This window comes from Typopeltis vanoorti, chromosome 10 (genome assembly GCF_054136105.1).
Source record: "Typopeltis vanoorti isolate ZY-2024b chromosome 10, IOZ_Tvanoo_1.0, whole genome shotgun sequence".
In the NCBI taxonomy this organism is placed as follows: domain Eukaryota; kingdom Metazoa; phylum Arthropoda; class Arachnida; order Uropygi; family Thelyphonidae; genus Typopeltis; species Typopeltis vanoorti.
In genome coordinates, this window is record NC_143558.1 from 24799407 (window position 1) to 24816469 (window position 17063).

The following is a 17063-nucleotide window of genomic DNA, read 5'->3' on the forward strand; positions in this document are numbered from 1 at the left end:
ATATTCTATTTATTCTTTTCATGAAAGTTGACGTTATGTAATAACTGAATGTAGTTATATAACCTAATGTAACATTCGCGAGAATGTTTACGTCTATCGGTTGTCATAGAGACGCGTGGAAATAAACGAGCGCGTGTGAAGGGAGCGTTTGTAGAGGAGAAGAGAATAGAGATACGTAGTAGTAAGTAGGGAGTCGAAACGGAACTTTGGAACTATAAGGTAGCAAGGAAGTAAACTAAAGAAGTAGAAGTAATTAAACGATTCCTAAGGATAGGAGTTGAGTAGATATTTTTTTTATATAAGTGAATCTTATAGCAGGCTGAAAGCAAAACCAGCCGTAGTAATAAAAAGAAATTATTGCCGTAATCGGAAAATTAGAGAACTGGACATTCAAAGAAGAATACTGAATAAATCCAGTCAGTCTACAATTACGACTTATTTCTGTACTACCATGAAAGGGAATTGTACGGAGTTAAACTAGTTGATGAATGATAAATAAGAATAATTAATGTACCTTATAGTTGTTATCTGGATTTTTGAAGCGGGATTAGTAATGTTTTAGTTATTTAGTGTTTCGCAAGTGTGATAAATACAATTTGAAAGTGTGCTCACAAAATATTGGAAGTACTGAAGATTATTTCTGGTAAGGACAGTCATATTAGTTTATTTCAGTGTATGCAGATTTAAGTATTAGTTCCGTTGCGCTGTTTCTAACATTAACTGTAGCTTACCATCGAGGCTGAGAGTTGAAAATATAGACATTGAAGTGATATCTACCGTGGTTAGTGCCTGTTATGAGTTAATCGTAGAGTGTAGCTGAGAGATACATGGAAACTGAATAAATAAGAAATTCTATTGTAATAATTTGAGTAAAGAAACTTTGTGATTCTGAAACTGTGAATTTGTTTGAGAAAGTTTGAAAGATTGGATTAATGTGAATGACTTGACCTGATGTACTAGCTTGACTGAGTTGTCATATTTAAAAGTGGAATACCTGTATTTGTTATATAACCATATATTAAATGTTTTGTTTGTTAATTTAAATATTGTGTTTGCCTGAATTTCTTTTTACTGCACCGTTCACAAAAATTCGGATCTAGCGGAAATCCCAGAAGGAAAGAAAATAAATACCATCGGCCTGAATGAGTGAAAAGACTGCTAACTAATTTTGAATTAATCCTACTAATTCATATAGACTTATCTAAGGATAGAGTGGCGCAGTATAATAGAAATTTCTCTACCCTTAGATCAGTGATTAATTTGCAATTAGTTTTCCTTATTTGATGAAAGTGACTTTTAGCAAGATGGCGGATTCGAATGTCAAGAGAACACGTCACGACAAATGGCGTAGTCGACAGGATGTGATTTAATTGATAGAAAGTAATTTAACAGCTGTAGATTAACAGATTTAATTTAACTTGGTAATAATCATTGTGGAATTGCTCCCTGAAAATTTAGAAAGTAAAAATTGAATAGATCACAATGAACTGGTTGTAATCAGAAATCAGGCAAAGGTATAGTTTTTTTTGAAATTAAAGGATTATATTATTTGAATTAATACTGCAATTTTCACAATGGCTGTTACTTCAAATTCAGAGATGGAAGACAGTGAATTTTTTTAGAAGTATGAATCCCCAACAAGTAATTCCCCAATTTTCAGGAGAAGACTCTGATGATGTGTTATCTTTTTTTACTTATGTTGAGAAACTCAGAGAAACAGCAGGTTGGACAGACTTTCAATTGTTGGTATTACTTAGAAACAAACTAATTGGTAAAGCTAAGACATATTTTTTTTCATCTCCTGTACTTAAGGAAACATTTGAATACAAGAAATTTAAGGAAGTCTTGCTATTTCAATTTTGTAAACGGAGAAGTGTTGGACCGAATTTGTGGAAGCTACAGAGGATTATACAAAAGGACAAAGAATGTGTTGGTGACTTCTACAATCGATTACTAACTCTCTCTGAAAGTTTAAATGTATCCAATGAAGACAAACCTCATTTGGATTGGGCAGTTTATCAACAATTTAGACAAGGTGTCAGACAAGAACTGAGGGAGACAGCCTATAAGAAGAAGATAACCTCACTAGAGGAATGTCTTATAGCTGTCAAGGAAAAGGAACAGATGATTGGAGACCTTTGCCTTTCATCTAATATTGGCCTTGCAAACATGGTAGAAACAACTGATTGTTCCATAGGAGTAAATAAATCCTCAAAAGAGAACAGAAAGAAAGAAGATGAAAGGAAAATCATTAGAGAGAATCCTATTGATCAAAACTGTATGTCCGACACAAAAGAACAAACCAACAAGAAATTATTTAAGGAAGTAAAAGACATTGTTCACCAGGAAGTAGAAAAATTGCAACAGCCAATGAAGAATAAATTAGATGAAGTAATAAAAAAATTGACAGAAATGACTGTAGGATTTCAAGAAAATTTCAATCCCACAGCAGAACATATTAGTAAAGTTGTCAAACTGGAGGTTGAGAAGCAAAATAAACCAATATTGGCTAAATTGGATAGAGTAGTGGAAGCCCTGGAGAATGTTCGACAGCAAATTCCCATTGATCCTCAAGCTCAGACAAGGAGAAAATTTCTCAGAGATGATGGAGATCCTCCCAAATGTTTTAATTGCAACAAGATTGGTCACATCGCTGGGAATTGCTACTTTAATAAAAGAAACTACTCTAACAGCAGAAGAAACTCTAATTTTGGACATATTTCTCACAGAACATATAATAAAGCTCAAAATTTCCCTAGATCAAGAGAATTAATGATGAAGGTTACAGGATGTGTCAAAGGTCATAATTGTAACATTCTATTTGACACAGGTTGTAATGCCTCAATCATCAGTAAGCATTATTTCCTAAAGTTAAGAGATAGATTATGGAAGGATGTCACCAATTTAAGGAGACCTGTAAGAATTTCCACTCTTTCTAATTCGAGATCTACAGCATATGAAAAAGTTCGTGCACAAATTTATATACCTGACGTCAAGCTCTGTGTATATCAAGATCTACTGATAGTCCCTTTCTCTCCTAGCTTAAATGCTCACATAATATTAGGAACAAATTTTATGGAGAAGCATCACTTCTCTTGCGACTTTTCCACAGGTCAAATATCCATATTGAATAGAAGAATACGTGTTAAAAGAAACAATAAGTCTGAATGCACAGGAACAAGGCAACCAACAAGAAGATTTTGTGTGCCTAATCAAGAACAACCTAATGAAATGCAATCATCTATAGACAAACAAACTGTGAAAAATACTGATTTAAGCTCTACTATACTTGATCAGCCTGTTATTCAACTTGACACTGACTTGACATCAAAACTTCAAGTATCTGATTCTGAGCAAGAAATTTGTACTGAGAATCAATTACCAGCTGAGATTAATTTTACTGAGATATCAGCTTTGCATATCAGAACTGAGAATATGAGAAGAGGAGACAATTATAAGGACTTAAATAATTACAGAAGGAAAACCAGAAGAATCAATCACCAAAGTAGAAGATATACTACAGTCAAATGTAATGACAGTAAGAATCTAAGTAAAGACCGAGAAGTTGTAGAAGATAGTACATGCGTTGTAGAAAACACAGGATGGAGTTTCATCCAAACAAGGTATAACCTAAGACCCCCCCCCCAAAAAAAAGGGGTAGTAGAAATCTGATTCCACCACCTAAAAGGTTTAGAGTGAAAAATTTTTCTTTAAGGAAAAATTTTTCAAAGGGAGAGTAAGCCTTTGTTGGATTCTAATTATGTAGAAAATAGAATAAATGTTGTTTGATTCAGAATCCAACATGACTTTCCGTCACAGGAACTATATTTGTAAATATTATTTGATGTAAATAACATATATTATAAATTAATATAATATAACTACCTTAATTATGTCAAATATTTAATTGCTTAATCAAAGAAATGTTTTAATGGTTAATTGATTCTGTATTAGATATTATTAAGCTGTTTTGTTTATTGTTTTGTCAATATTGTAAGAACTTATATTTGTAATTTAACTACGCATTTATTGAAATGCAAATATTCTATTTATTCTTTTCATGAAAGTTGACGTTATGTAATAACTGAATGTAGTTATATAACCTAATGTAACATTCGCGAGAATGTTTACGTCTATCGGTTGTCATAGAGACGCGTGGAAATAAACGAGCGCGTGTGAAGGGAGCGTTTGTAGAGGAGAAGAGAAAAAGAGATACGTAGTAGTAAGTAGGGAGTCGAAACGGAACTTTGGAACTATAAGGTAGCAAGGAAGTAAACTAAAGAAGTAGAAGTAATTAAAAGATTCCTAAGGATAGGAGTTGAGTAGATATTTTTTTATATAAGTGAATCTTATAGTTGGCTGAAAGCAAAACCAGCCGTAGTAATAAAAAGAAATTATTGCCGTAATCGGATAATTAGAGAACTGGACATTCAAAGAAGAATACTGAATAAATCCAGTCAGTCTACAATTACGACTTATTTCTGTACTACCATGAAAGGGAATTGTACGGAGTTAAACTAGTTGATGAATGATAAATAAGAATAATTAATGTACCTTATAGTTGTTATCTGGATTTTTGAAGCGGGATTAGTAATGTTTTAGTTATTTAGTGTTTCGCAAGTGTGATAAATACAATTTGAAAGTGTGCTCACAAAATATTGGAAGTACTGAAGATTATGTCTGGTAAGGACAGTCATTAGTTTATTTCAGTGTATGCAGATTTAAGTATTAGTTCCGTTGCGCTGTTTCTAACATTAACTGTAGCTTACCATCGAGGCTGAGAGTTGAAAATATAGACATTGAAGTGATATCTACCGTGGTTAGTGCCTGTTATGAGTTAATCGTAGAGTGTAGCTGAGAGATACATGGAAACTGAATAAATAAGAAATTCTATTGTAATAATTTGAGTAAAGAAACTTTGTGATTCTGAAACTGTGAATTTGTTTGAGAAAGTTTGAAAGATTGGATTAATGTGAATGACTTGACCTGATGTACTAGCTTGACTGAGTTGTCATATTTAAAAGTGGAATACCTGTATTTGTTATATAACCATATATTAAATGTTTTGTTTGTTAATTTAAATATTGTGTTTGCCTGAATTTCTTTTTATTGCACCGTTCACAAAAATTCGGATCTAGCGGGAATCCCAGAAGGAAAGAAAATAAATACCATCGGCCTGAATGAGCGAAAAGACTGCTAACTAATTTTGAATTAATCCTACTAATTCATATAGACTTATCTAAGGATAGAGTGGGGCAGTATAATAGAAATTTCTCTACCCTTAGATCAGTGATTAATTTGCAATTAGTTTTCCTTATTTGATGAAAGTGACTTTTAGCAAGATGGCAGATTCGAACGTCAAGAGAACACGTCACGACACCATCACTTTTGTTTTGCTGATGTTTAAATTAAGCTTAGCTTTGTTACTTTCTGTCTTAACCAATAGAATCAACTGCTCCAGATCTTCCTTGGTTTCTGCTATGAGAGTTGTATCATCTGCAATCGTAATTCCAGTTGGATCTTTGTCCAAATCAGCCATTCTTATAATATTTTTAAATAACTTTTTAAATACACTGAGTATTTAAAAAGGTAGGGCAACAGCATACAACCCTGCTGCACCCCTTTTCCCACTCAAACACTGTTTCTCCAAAGACTGTTTTTACAGAAGTTTTTTGGTTGCCATACAGCTCTCTCTCTCATCAAGAGAATTAGATGTTCAAGTATTCCCACTGATCTCATTACAATACACAGTCTATTGTGATCCACGTAATCAGAAGCTTTCTTATAAATCAATAAAACGGATGAATACTTCCTTCTGAAATTCTTTTGTTCTTTCCATAATCCATCTCATGTTTGCTGTTTGTTCTCAAGTTCCTCTACTTCTCCTAAATCACACTTGTTCTTGTTGCATTTCACTATTCATACATGGCTCCAGACTTTGTTGGATCACTTTCAGAATAACTTGACTTGACTTACATGTGAAATTAAAACAATGATTCTATAATTCTCACAATCTCTGATATTTGATTTTTTTGGAATAGAGATAAATACTGATGTGTCCAATCTCTACACTAGTATATTTTCTTCCAAACCTGTTGACAAATTTCAGTCAATATATTTGCTAATTCACCCCCAGCTGCTGTCAATAATTACACTGACACACCATCAGTTCCAGGAGCTTTTCCTTTTGGCAGCTATTCCATTGCTGATATCATTTCACTTTTATCATGGGTTCCTCAACAAATTCTCTCCTTTCAAATTCTCCTTCAATATTATCTTCCTTGTACCTGCTCTTCCCATCTCTTTTTCCCCTGCTTCTTCCATCAGACATTTTCCTGAATTACAACTGAAAGAATACTAAGAGAAATTGGTTGTAGCAAGTTTTCTTTTTCTTGGGTTGATTAATAAAATCATACTTGACAAGAAATTGCATAGATCTCAATAAAAAGTTGAAACTGTTCTGGAAATTATCCATTATAATACAGAAGCAAAATGTATACTTCCCAAGAGGCATGCTTTACATTACAGGATAATCAGAACTTGTGAGGTCAACTGCTCTCAGTATGTAAAAAAAAATTAAATAAGTTTATACAAAAGTTAAAACTTATTGTTATTTTAAAAAGGGACAAATTTTAATTTTAACTGAGATGGGTGATATTTAAAACCTAGAAAATGGGAGAAAAAAAGCAAAAACTTTGTCAATCATTCCCAAATAAAAATTGCACCAATTAAATAATATCAAATTGTAGAGTATTTTATTATTACTTATTCACACTACATACTGAATCTTAAAGATCTATAGTTCAGAATATTTTGTACACTTACTTCTTTAATGACTAGCTGTACCCGATAACTCTGTAATACCTGTTGCTTAATTTGATCAGGATTCCTATTCGCTGAAAAACGATATGTGGTACAACTCCAATCTCGAGTTACCCAGTTAAAATCACCTTTTTTCCGTCTATCTTCCAAGATATCAATAAATTCTTCCCCAGTAGACAGAAATGCCATTATTTACTGAAAGAATATCAAGTAAAAAACATTTACTAGACAACAATTTTGCAGGCTTAAATGGTATAACATCTTGAATAAAAACAAAACATGTGCTAATCCCCACTTGGATAATCTATAATGTTTCTGGACTTCAGTGATCAAAACCACTGTAAGAAGTATTTGTTCCCCACAAATGTAAAAGAAATTTTTCTGTTGAAAAAAACAAATATTGTTTCAATTTGCAGAGAACAATCATTTTAAAATATTCTAGAGGCAAAAGTTTGGCAAACTTAATAAAAAATAAATAAATAAAATAACAAACCTATCCTCCCATCTTTTGTTTCAGTAACTATGGAAATGCACTACACTGAGTATGTGTTTTATTCATTTTCTGAAAATCTCTTTATAGATGCCAAAAGGTTTATTTTCGATTTAGTGAATTCTCAGGCTACTTTACAAGTAATACATTTAACTGATTGGTTTCCATAAATTTGACTCTTCCTTCCCTAATGAAGATTTTTCATCTGTGGCAGCACGTGTCGTCAGGCTTTTTTTTTCCAGCAAAAGAAATAGTTAAATTATTTAATAGGCTTTTTTTTAGATGTTGCACTTTTGAATAATCACTTACTATAAAAGGAAACAAACAGACAAACAAACACTCTATATACATTTTTCATATTAAATTTATTCCTAGCTATCCAACTTCTTCTGCATTGTATATTTCACTATGAGTGAAGGATGCATGTCTCTTCAAAGCAATGATTTTTTGAACTTGTTCTGAAAGGTACAAATCTGTATACTGAAATAACTAGTTTCACTTACAAATAAAGCGATTGGTGTTACATAATGTCATTAGTGTTACAGTAATATTATTTATTATCATAACAATTGAACATATGCATGTATTCATATTTAGCTTAATTTTGTCACTAAATAAAATTTGATGAAATCAAAAAACTGGTAGCAACAAAATTTGGCCAAGATCATATATATCAAATTTCATTATATCCCATTCAACTAGAACGAAGCTGTTTGCTATCATTTCAAATCATTTTGACCATTTATTTTATTCGTGTGGGGTTCCCTTGTTCCTCAACCGCCCCTCAGGACTAGTTGAGCCCTCCTAATGAGGGATTAAGTACTATATCCTATGATTATAACCTGTGTGTGTGTTCACAGGGCCAGTTTGTCTGCTTGCCAGATGAAACTCCCAAATAAACTGAGGGGGTACCCTGCTGTCCACACTCAAGATCAGTGGCTTAGTTAGTTATAACAAAAAATTTGAGTGAACTCATTTTGCTACCCATATTAAATATCAAATTTCATTGTGTCGGCTTGAAGTTGGCCTCACATGAAGATGATAATCATATTTAGTGTTGAATGTTTAAGCGCCTCCATGGCGCAATTGGAAGAATGATGGTATATTATACCCTTTGATTGGAAAAGGCCTAAGTTCAATTCTCATCATTACAAGAATACCTGCAATTTACAGACAAAAAAAAAATAATAATAATACTATTGGTGGTGGTGATGAATGATAGATGGCATTGATGGTAGTTGTGTGTAGTAGGAGAGATGATTAGATGTGTGTAGCAGAATAGAGTGCCATTCTGTAATGAGTCGTTGGACTCCTTGGAGGTGTCACATAATAATCATACTATATGAATTACTAATTATATGAAGAGCCAAAGGCTTCAATTCGGCGACATGAACTTATTTAAGTTAAGGGATATTACATCCCATATTGTTTCTTAGTCGAATAAGAAACTCAAAGAGTTTCATGCCGAATATAGAAACTATATAAAGTTTGGCGATTCCAAGTGTAAGCAAATACCTGGATAGTGCAGCACCTGACCCATTTGGTAGTGCAAACTGAGGCAACGCACAGTAAGGGTGGAGCAAGCTCCGATCACTATTCTTGGTATTTACCCATAATGTGAACTTAGCTCCTAGGAGCTGTATTACTGTTCTACATTATGAGAGAAGGTCACTACCCAGACCGGGTCACTACCAAATGGGTCAGGTGCTGCACTACCCAGGTATTTGCTTATGCTTAGAATCACCGAACTTTATATATTCGGCATGAAACTCTTTGAGTTTCTTATTCGGCTAAGAAACAATATGGGATGTAATATCCCTTAACTTAAATACTATATGAAGATAATCTTTGTAAAAGATCAGACATTCGAATTCCAAATGATTGAAATAAATAAATCAGCACCTTCCTGTTATTTATTTTTAGGAAAATAAATATCAGAAAAGTGCCATTCGAGAAAATTCAACACAATATAATGGCAGGCAATATCAAGAAGAGTGATTCGGGCAATTGGACAATGAGACTGATTTCTGTAGTCCTACAGAAGGTTCTAATAAGGGAAAGTGGAGAAATTTTGAGGAAAGAAAGTAGCTGACAACAAAAAAGGAAAAGTTGGTCCTTGTTAGAGATCTAAATAGCAGAGTAGGAAATGAATACCAAACATATAGAAATAATTTAGGAAAATTTGAAGAAAAGGACAAAGCTAAGAATAATGGTAATTGCTGGATATCTATTCCGAACATGAACTAGCTATTATTAAAACTATGTTACAGCATAAAAATGTGCACAAAGTCAAGAGAAATCATAAGAAATAAGAACGTCTCATTGATTATGTTATTGTTGATAGTCACATCTTCACCCTGGTTTGAAATAAAAGAATATAGAGAGGGCCGGAAATAGGAAATGATTATCAGTTGGTTTTAAGAAGGTTAAAATTGAATATCATATTAAAAAGAAAAGTATGTAAGAAAGTTTTAAAAATAATCAATATTGAGAAGCTTTCCCAACTGTAGACTCAAATACAAATATAATACCTGCCTCACCACACACCTTTCCAACTGATTCAGTCGGAAAAAGGTGTATGTTGAGGCCGTCTACAAGAATAGAAAAATCAGAACTCAATGGTGGATTCTCCATTGAGTTCTGATCAAGTAATCAAGGAAAAGGAGGAAGCGTATCAGAAGTTTCATGCAGGTAGGTCATAGCATATGCTCTAATACAGAGAAAAATGTCAGAAAGTAAAGCAGCATGTAAAACAAGCTACACAGTTCATGGAGAGATTTTGGTAAGAACATAGAAAAATACCAGGAAGGTGAGAAAATATTCTGGAGGCTATTGAAAAAGCTTTAGAAATGGAGGAAAAAATACTATAAAAGTAATCAAAGATGATAAAGGTAATATGAAAACTGAAGATAATGATATTCTACATGTCTAGAGTAATTACTTTGAAAGACTGTTGAATGAAACAAGCAGTGACAACAGTTGTAGAGACATTCAAGAGGAATGCAGACAGTGAGTGCACATCGATACTTGGGTAGAAAAACAATAAACATAAAATGTGTAAAGGCAGCTGGAGCATAGAATATGCAACAGAAATTCACATATGGAGGCATTAAATTTTATAGTGGATACATTGCATAATTCAGAATGCCTGGTCAGAGGGTTGAATTCCCAAAGATTGCAGCAGAGCTCTCACACCTATTTATAAAAAGAGAAATAATCAGAATTACAGAGAAATTTTCCTACTGAGTCCTGACACAATTTATACAAGTACATGAGAAAATGCTTAGAAAAATTATGGAATGGAAACATGGAGAAGAACAAGTTGGTCAGGTTTTAATTTTAAGACAAACAGTTGAGAAATCATGCAAATATAACAAGGATTTGTATTTTAAGTTTTGTAGGATCTGAAAAAGGCATGTGCCAAGAAAAAAGCTGTTCAAAACACTACAATTATATAGTATAAATGGCCTTTATTAGGCCACATATGGACTACTGTGCACATATTTGGTCACCTGGTTTTCAAAAGATGAAGAGATGTTGGAAAGGGTCCAGAGGCGATTAACTAAGACAGTCTTTGAGCTCTGGAATGTTGAATATGAAGAAAGGTTGAGAAGATGCAATTTACAGAGTCTAATGGATAAGAAGAAGAGGGGTGATATGATAGAGATATACAAGTTGGTAAAGGGTTTTTATAGGATTAACATTGAAGAGGTTTTTTTATAAAATAATAGGAGATTGGGGAGAACAAGAGGTCATCCCTGAAAGCTTTATTATTAGGAAGGTGTGAGCAAGGGAGTGGAAAACAGATTTTTTGCATGGAGTTGTGAATGATTGAAATGAAATGCCTGAGAGTGTGGTATCTGCAGAGAATTGAATGTATTTAAAGAATGGTATGACGAACTGAGTGTTTCATATGACAAAGGAATCTCCCACAATTAGTCTGACTCCATGGAGATCTTAGGATAATAATAATTAATTATTATTCAGGCCTCGATGGAGTCAAAAGACTCATCGTGGGAGGTCCCTTCTAGGAAATACAAAGTCTATCATACCACTCCTTAAACTCATTGCCCATTCTCGTGCTATCAGGCAATGCATTCCATGGTTCAATCACCTTCCATGCAAAGAAACAACTCCTCACCCTCTTGCTCACAGTTTCCTTCCGTAACTTCCAGGGATGGCCCTTGTCATCACTCCTTCTCGCTGTTCAACCAAGCGAAAGAACTCCCCAGTGTCAACCCTGTTACCACCTCTCAACAGTTTAAAAGTCTCAATCATATCACCTCTCCTCCTTCTATCCACCAAACTCTGCAGCCCACATTCCCTCAGCCGATCCTCATAATTAACATTGCACAGTCCTGAAACTGTCTTTGTTATCTGCCTTTATACCCTTTCCACAGTTAATTTATCCCCTTCAAATCCTGGGGACCAAATCTGAGAACAATAGTCTAAGTGTGGTCTGATAAGGGTCTTATACAATGGAATGATAACTTATTTCTGCAGGTTAGCGTCCTTCTCATTATTGCAGCAATCCTCTGTGCTACCTACACCACCTTTGCAATATGTCTCCTGAATTTCAGATTTCTATCAATCATCAACCCCAGATCTCTTATCTCTCCTACTTCCTCCTGTATAGCTCCTCCAATAGTGTCCCAAACCTCAAGACCTTACATTTTGCTGCATTAAACTGACACCCCCCAGTGATTTGCCCCTCTGTCTACCTTATTCAAATCCTCTTGCAGGGCTACCACATCTGCACTATTACTAATAACTTTTCACAACTTCACATAATCTGCAAACAACTGAATATCCCCTACAATCCACTGACAATGTCATTGATATAAAGGCTAAACAATATAGGTCCCAGTACTGAGCCCTGTGGGACCCCCACTTGTAACTCTCTGCCTCATCATACACAACTCTCTGATATCTATCGAACAGCCAATCCTGAATCCAGTTGACCAACCTGACATCAAAACCCATGTGCTGCAACTTAAATATCAGTTTACCATTTGGTACCCTGTCAAATGCCTTTGCTAAGTCCAAGAAAATGGCAGTATATGCTTTTCCTTCATCTACTGCTCTTGTAACTTTATTATAAAAGGCTAGCATATTACTAAAACAAGAAGAGCACCCCTTAACAAATCCATGTTGACTCTAACAGATAACATTACCCTCATCTGCCCAATGTTATATACTGTTCCTGACTAATTTCTCCAAGATCTTAACTACTACTGATGACACACAAACTGGCCTATAATTAGACACTTCCAATCTGCTACCGCCCTTATGCAATGGCACTATCTTACCTTCCTTCCATTCCCTGGGCACCTTTCCTGTAGCCAGACTTTCATTGAAAAGCCAGGTCGAAGGAGCTGTCAGTTCTTTAGCACATTCTCTCAAAACTCGTGGTGAAATACCATCCAGTCCCACAGCTTTACTGACATCCAGAGTACTCAGTATTTGGAACATACTCTCTTCCTGCACCTCTAAACCTCGAACCTGCCCTATCCCTCTAGTAAAATTTACTCCTCCAGGATGAAATACTCCAATAAAGTGTTCATTGAACAATTCATTCAGGCAATGCATTCCATGGTTCAACCACCTTCCATGCAAAGAAACCACTCCTCACCCTCTTGCTCACAGTTTCCTTCCATAACTTCCAGGGATGGCCCTCGTCATCACTCCTTCCTGCTGCTCAACCAAGCGAAAGACTATGTCCTCTGGATCAGTCACATTATTCCCATTTTTATCCCACAATGTCATTCTTCCACAAATCATTTCTCCTCCTACTGGCGAATAGCTAAAAAAATAATAATAATAATAAATGGGACATTATATCAATAGCAATACAGTCTGTATTTGAGTTGTAAGTCAGAATTAAAGGAGGTACAGGAAGACGATTTAAATTAAAGATGCCAAGAAATTATATTCTTGGTATAATCCTTTATCCAAGCATAAGCAAACACTGTTTGCACGTGAAGTATCTTCACAGCTGGGTTAACGATATATAGAGGCTAATGACTTGGTATCCCATAATGCAAAGCGCATACCTTTTCACATCTGCAAATGCAATGTGAAAAGGTACTCTACCTCCATGGAAGCCAATTCAGCACAAAAGCATACTAGTAGGAGCCAGACCAGAAGAGATACCAAGGTTGAAATAATGCATAAATCATATATTACCCATATGCAAGCAGTCAAAAAGGTATCACACTTTATTGAAATATTCTGGATTAGATATAGATGTTGAAAGTTTTTTCACTTGGTTATACTATAAATTAAAGATGCAAAGAAATTATATTCTTGGTTTAATTCTTTATCCAACCACAAACAAACGATTGCACGTGAAGTATCTTTACGACTTGGCTACTTGTATATAGAGGAAGATGGTTTGAAATTAAATCAATGAGACAAGGTTGTACTTTATCTTCACTATTATTCATCTAGGAAAGTGGCATTATACTGATATCTGAATTGGAAATGCTAAACCTCAGCTCTACTTTATGCAAATTATGTTATACTCCTAAATAAACCCAGTACAAGTCTGCAGGTTTCCCTAACCAAACTGAATAAATGCTGCAATAAATTTGATATGAAAATTAGCAAAAAAAAAAGACTATGAAAATAGGCAGAAGCTGGTCGATCAGACAGGGTACCACCATCATTTGCTTTTCTCTAAACCTATAAGAGCATGAACAGCTGCTCAACATCCATACAGAGCTCATCTCCTATCTCTTAACTTATCAACTTCTCATTCTCTTCTTTCATTCCATGATTTGACTAATCCATTATGTCATCTCACTATATCATCTGTCTGCTGTGAGAGTTTCATCTTTTTTTGGAGGTATTGGTAAGGATTACACCATTCATATCTCAAAAGAAAAATGGCAAGAACCTTCCTTGCTGACTTTTAGGTTCAGAACTTCTTTGGCCATGGAGAACCATTGTGTCTCCACTCCACTGACTGTTGTTTGGTCTCTGGGTCATAGTGATGAAGCCATGTTTTATCAAGTCACACAAGCCAAAAAATTTGCACGATTTCTCAAAATGACCCCAAATCCCTTGAAATGACAGCACACATTCTTTCTTTTAGTCAGCATTCAAACATTTGAAGACCCACTTTGCTGAGAGCTTCTGCATGTCCAGATGTTGGTGAATAATGATGCCAATACATTCCCTGGATATCTCTGAAATGTCTTTTGCAATGTTTTTGGATGGTATTTGTCTATCAAGGATCACGGCATGCACTGTATCGTTTTTCAGGCATGATCGCTGTGGAAGGTCTTCCTGACCTAGGAGCATCTGTTGTCTCAGGATGCCCAGTTTTAAACTTGGTCACCCATCTGGTAACTGTTCGATATGCTGGGGCACAGTCCCCTAAAGTCTCGCACAAAGTTTGGTGAATCTCAGTTACAGACTTTTCTTGCAGCAAGAAAAACTTTGATGCATCTTTGAATTTCTTCAAAACCTCTGACATGTCTTCTTATATATCCTAATACAAAAAGAACAAATTGTTACAATTTGATGAAACATGGGGTTTAAAGGTTCTTAAGATATGTTCTTTCTTGTGGTTATATCAGTTGGTTTAATATCATTTTTGTTCTAGGTGTTTATCAGAACTTTTCATCTCTCATATTTATAATGAATGATAATTAACTTTTGCTGAATTAATTTTTTTGAAACCATGGTTTCTTATGTTTGCTTGCAAAATTTTTTGTTTCTTAAAGTAATATTTAAGAAAACAGTTTGCTATACCAAAGTCAAATATTATTGTTAACCAGCAGATACCTCCAGTGAATCATAAGTCCATTTTTATTTCATACAATGCCAAGAACCTTTTAAAATTGTTTACCACTGCTACATTCAAGCATGTCCTGGCAATACATTCTACTCACTCAATGACAAGAAATCTGAACCCTCCCTTGTTAACTATATTACTGAAATTCAACACTAAAACGTTGACTCTTGTAGAAAGGCTTATACGTTGGTTAAACATGATTATTAAATAACTTAAGGAATTCACAACGTATACCAGAATATAAATTAAATTAAACTTTAATATATATTTCCAATATTTCGGCAACGTCATGTTGCCATCTTCATGGGAACTTAAGATAAAGACACGTGCATGCAGGCATTACACACAGCAAATGAGGACGAAGCAAGGAAGCTACCGTTTTTCCTAAAGTCCTGATGGTGCTCCCTAGCAGGCTATATTAGGTATTCTTGGCCATTGGGCTGAAGTTCTCCTGATGTGTTTTCCAAATTTGAGGCAGTCTAATGCATCCAAATTTGTTGAGGTTTGTTCATGTTCCTCAGCCCTTAAAGAACATTGGCATGTTCCTAATGGCTGAGGCTGATTCCATGAATAGTCTTTCAAATTTGAACTTGCTGCGGTGCATTACTGTGGCTTTCTTCCACCTTATTCTGTGGCGTGTATCTCAAGAGCATGGTCTGCAAGCCCAGAGTGGCTGTACTGGTGAAACCGGATGTAGTCCTTGTGTTCTGAAATTCTGATATTCGCTGTCCTGCCTGTTTGGCCAAAGTAGGACAGTTTACAGCTGCAAGGGACCTGGTATACACCAGGTAGGTCTAGGGGAAGTGGTTGGTCTTTTGTGGAGCAGATAAGGGATGCAAATTGTCTATATGGTCTGTAACAAGAGGTCAAGTCATGTTTTTTTAGGATTTTTGGTAATTTTTTGAGTGCCCCAGATGTAGGGAATGGTTATGGATTTAGAGTAATCTTTGTTGTAAAGAGGGGAGGGTTGTGGATTACTGGTTTTAGTATTTTGTGGGGGGGGGTAGCCATTGGCTGAGAAAGTGTTAAGGATGCGATTTAGTTCAATGTTTAGGGCTTTGTCATTTGAACAAAATAATTTAGCCCTGTTGAATAGTGTCTTAATAACTCCATATTGTTGTGAGGGAGGGTGATGGGATTGTTGGTGAATATGCCTCCTATTTTTTTTTTCCTCAGGAAATATAATTTAATTTATTTAACAATAGCTTTTACATGGATTAACCTTCTGTCTTTCACAAGCATTCTGTCATTTTTCAAGTGACAGAATTTCTCTATACACATTGCTAAATGAGATGCTAGGTGCCAATTAGGCAAAACTTACAAAATAATATCTCACAACTACAACAAAAAAGAACACATCTTATCAGTTCCACAGAACAATCCAAAGAAATTTGAACCCTAATGGAAAAAACAAAAGTCACACAGAGTTTAAGTCAGCACCAAGAGATAGACAAAAATGCCCATAATGACAATCATTCTGCAGCACATAAAAGTATCAATTAGAGCTGACAGTTTCAATGAAGAAATCTATCTAAAAATCATCGAAATCTTCAATGGCAGTAAACTTCAATTAGCACCTGCATGCGACTAATGGGAGAGATATATCCTGTTATAACTTATGATAATACAGCCTCTAGATATCTAGTAGATTAAGACTAAACTACATATACTCAATAAATATCACTGGATTTTCAGCATGCTACCTTCAGCCTCCAATAATTTCACACTGTTATCCTGATCTTCCCAAATGCAGAAATCTTTGGCCGCCCCCTCAGTGCCAACTATAAACATAACTGAGCACTCAACAGCAACTTTTTTTTTAAACAGTATAGTAGGAAAGTATACTTTCCAATGAAACTGATGAGGATGTGCTACTGTCCAAACCATACACTCTGCTTACTCCCTGTCCAGTCTCCAAATAAGTTTCATCTAGAAACCAAACATTATGTA

The 17063-nt window shown here is 34.9% G+C and overlaps 1 protein-coding gene across 2 annotated transcripts in view; it reads right to left on the minus strand.

Moving 5' to 3' along the window:
• Gnpat (dihydroxyacetone phosphate acyltransferase) overlaps nt 1-17063 on the minus strand; it is a 172028-nt gene that overhangs the window by 141644 nt on the left and 13321 nt on the right. For both annotated transcript variants that reach the window (XM_090399390.1, XM_090399389.1), the window contains exon 2: nt 6826-7017. In XM_090399390.1, coding sequence (XP_090255516.1) covers nt 6826-7011 — 186 coding nt within the window. In that variant the 5' untranslated portion in view covers nt 7012-7017. The remainder of the gene's footprint in view (nt 1-6825; nt 7018-17063) is intronic.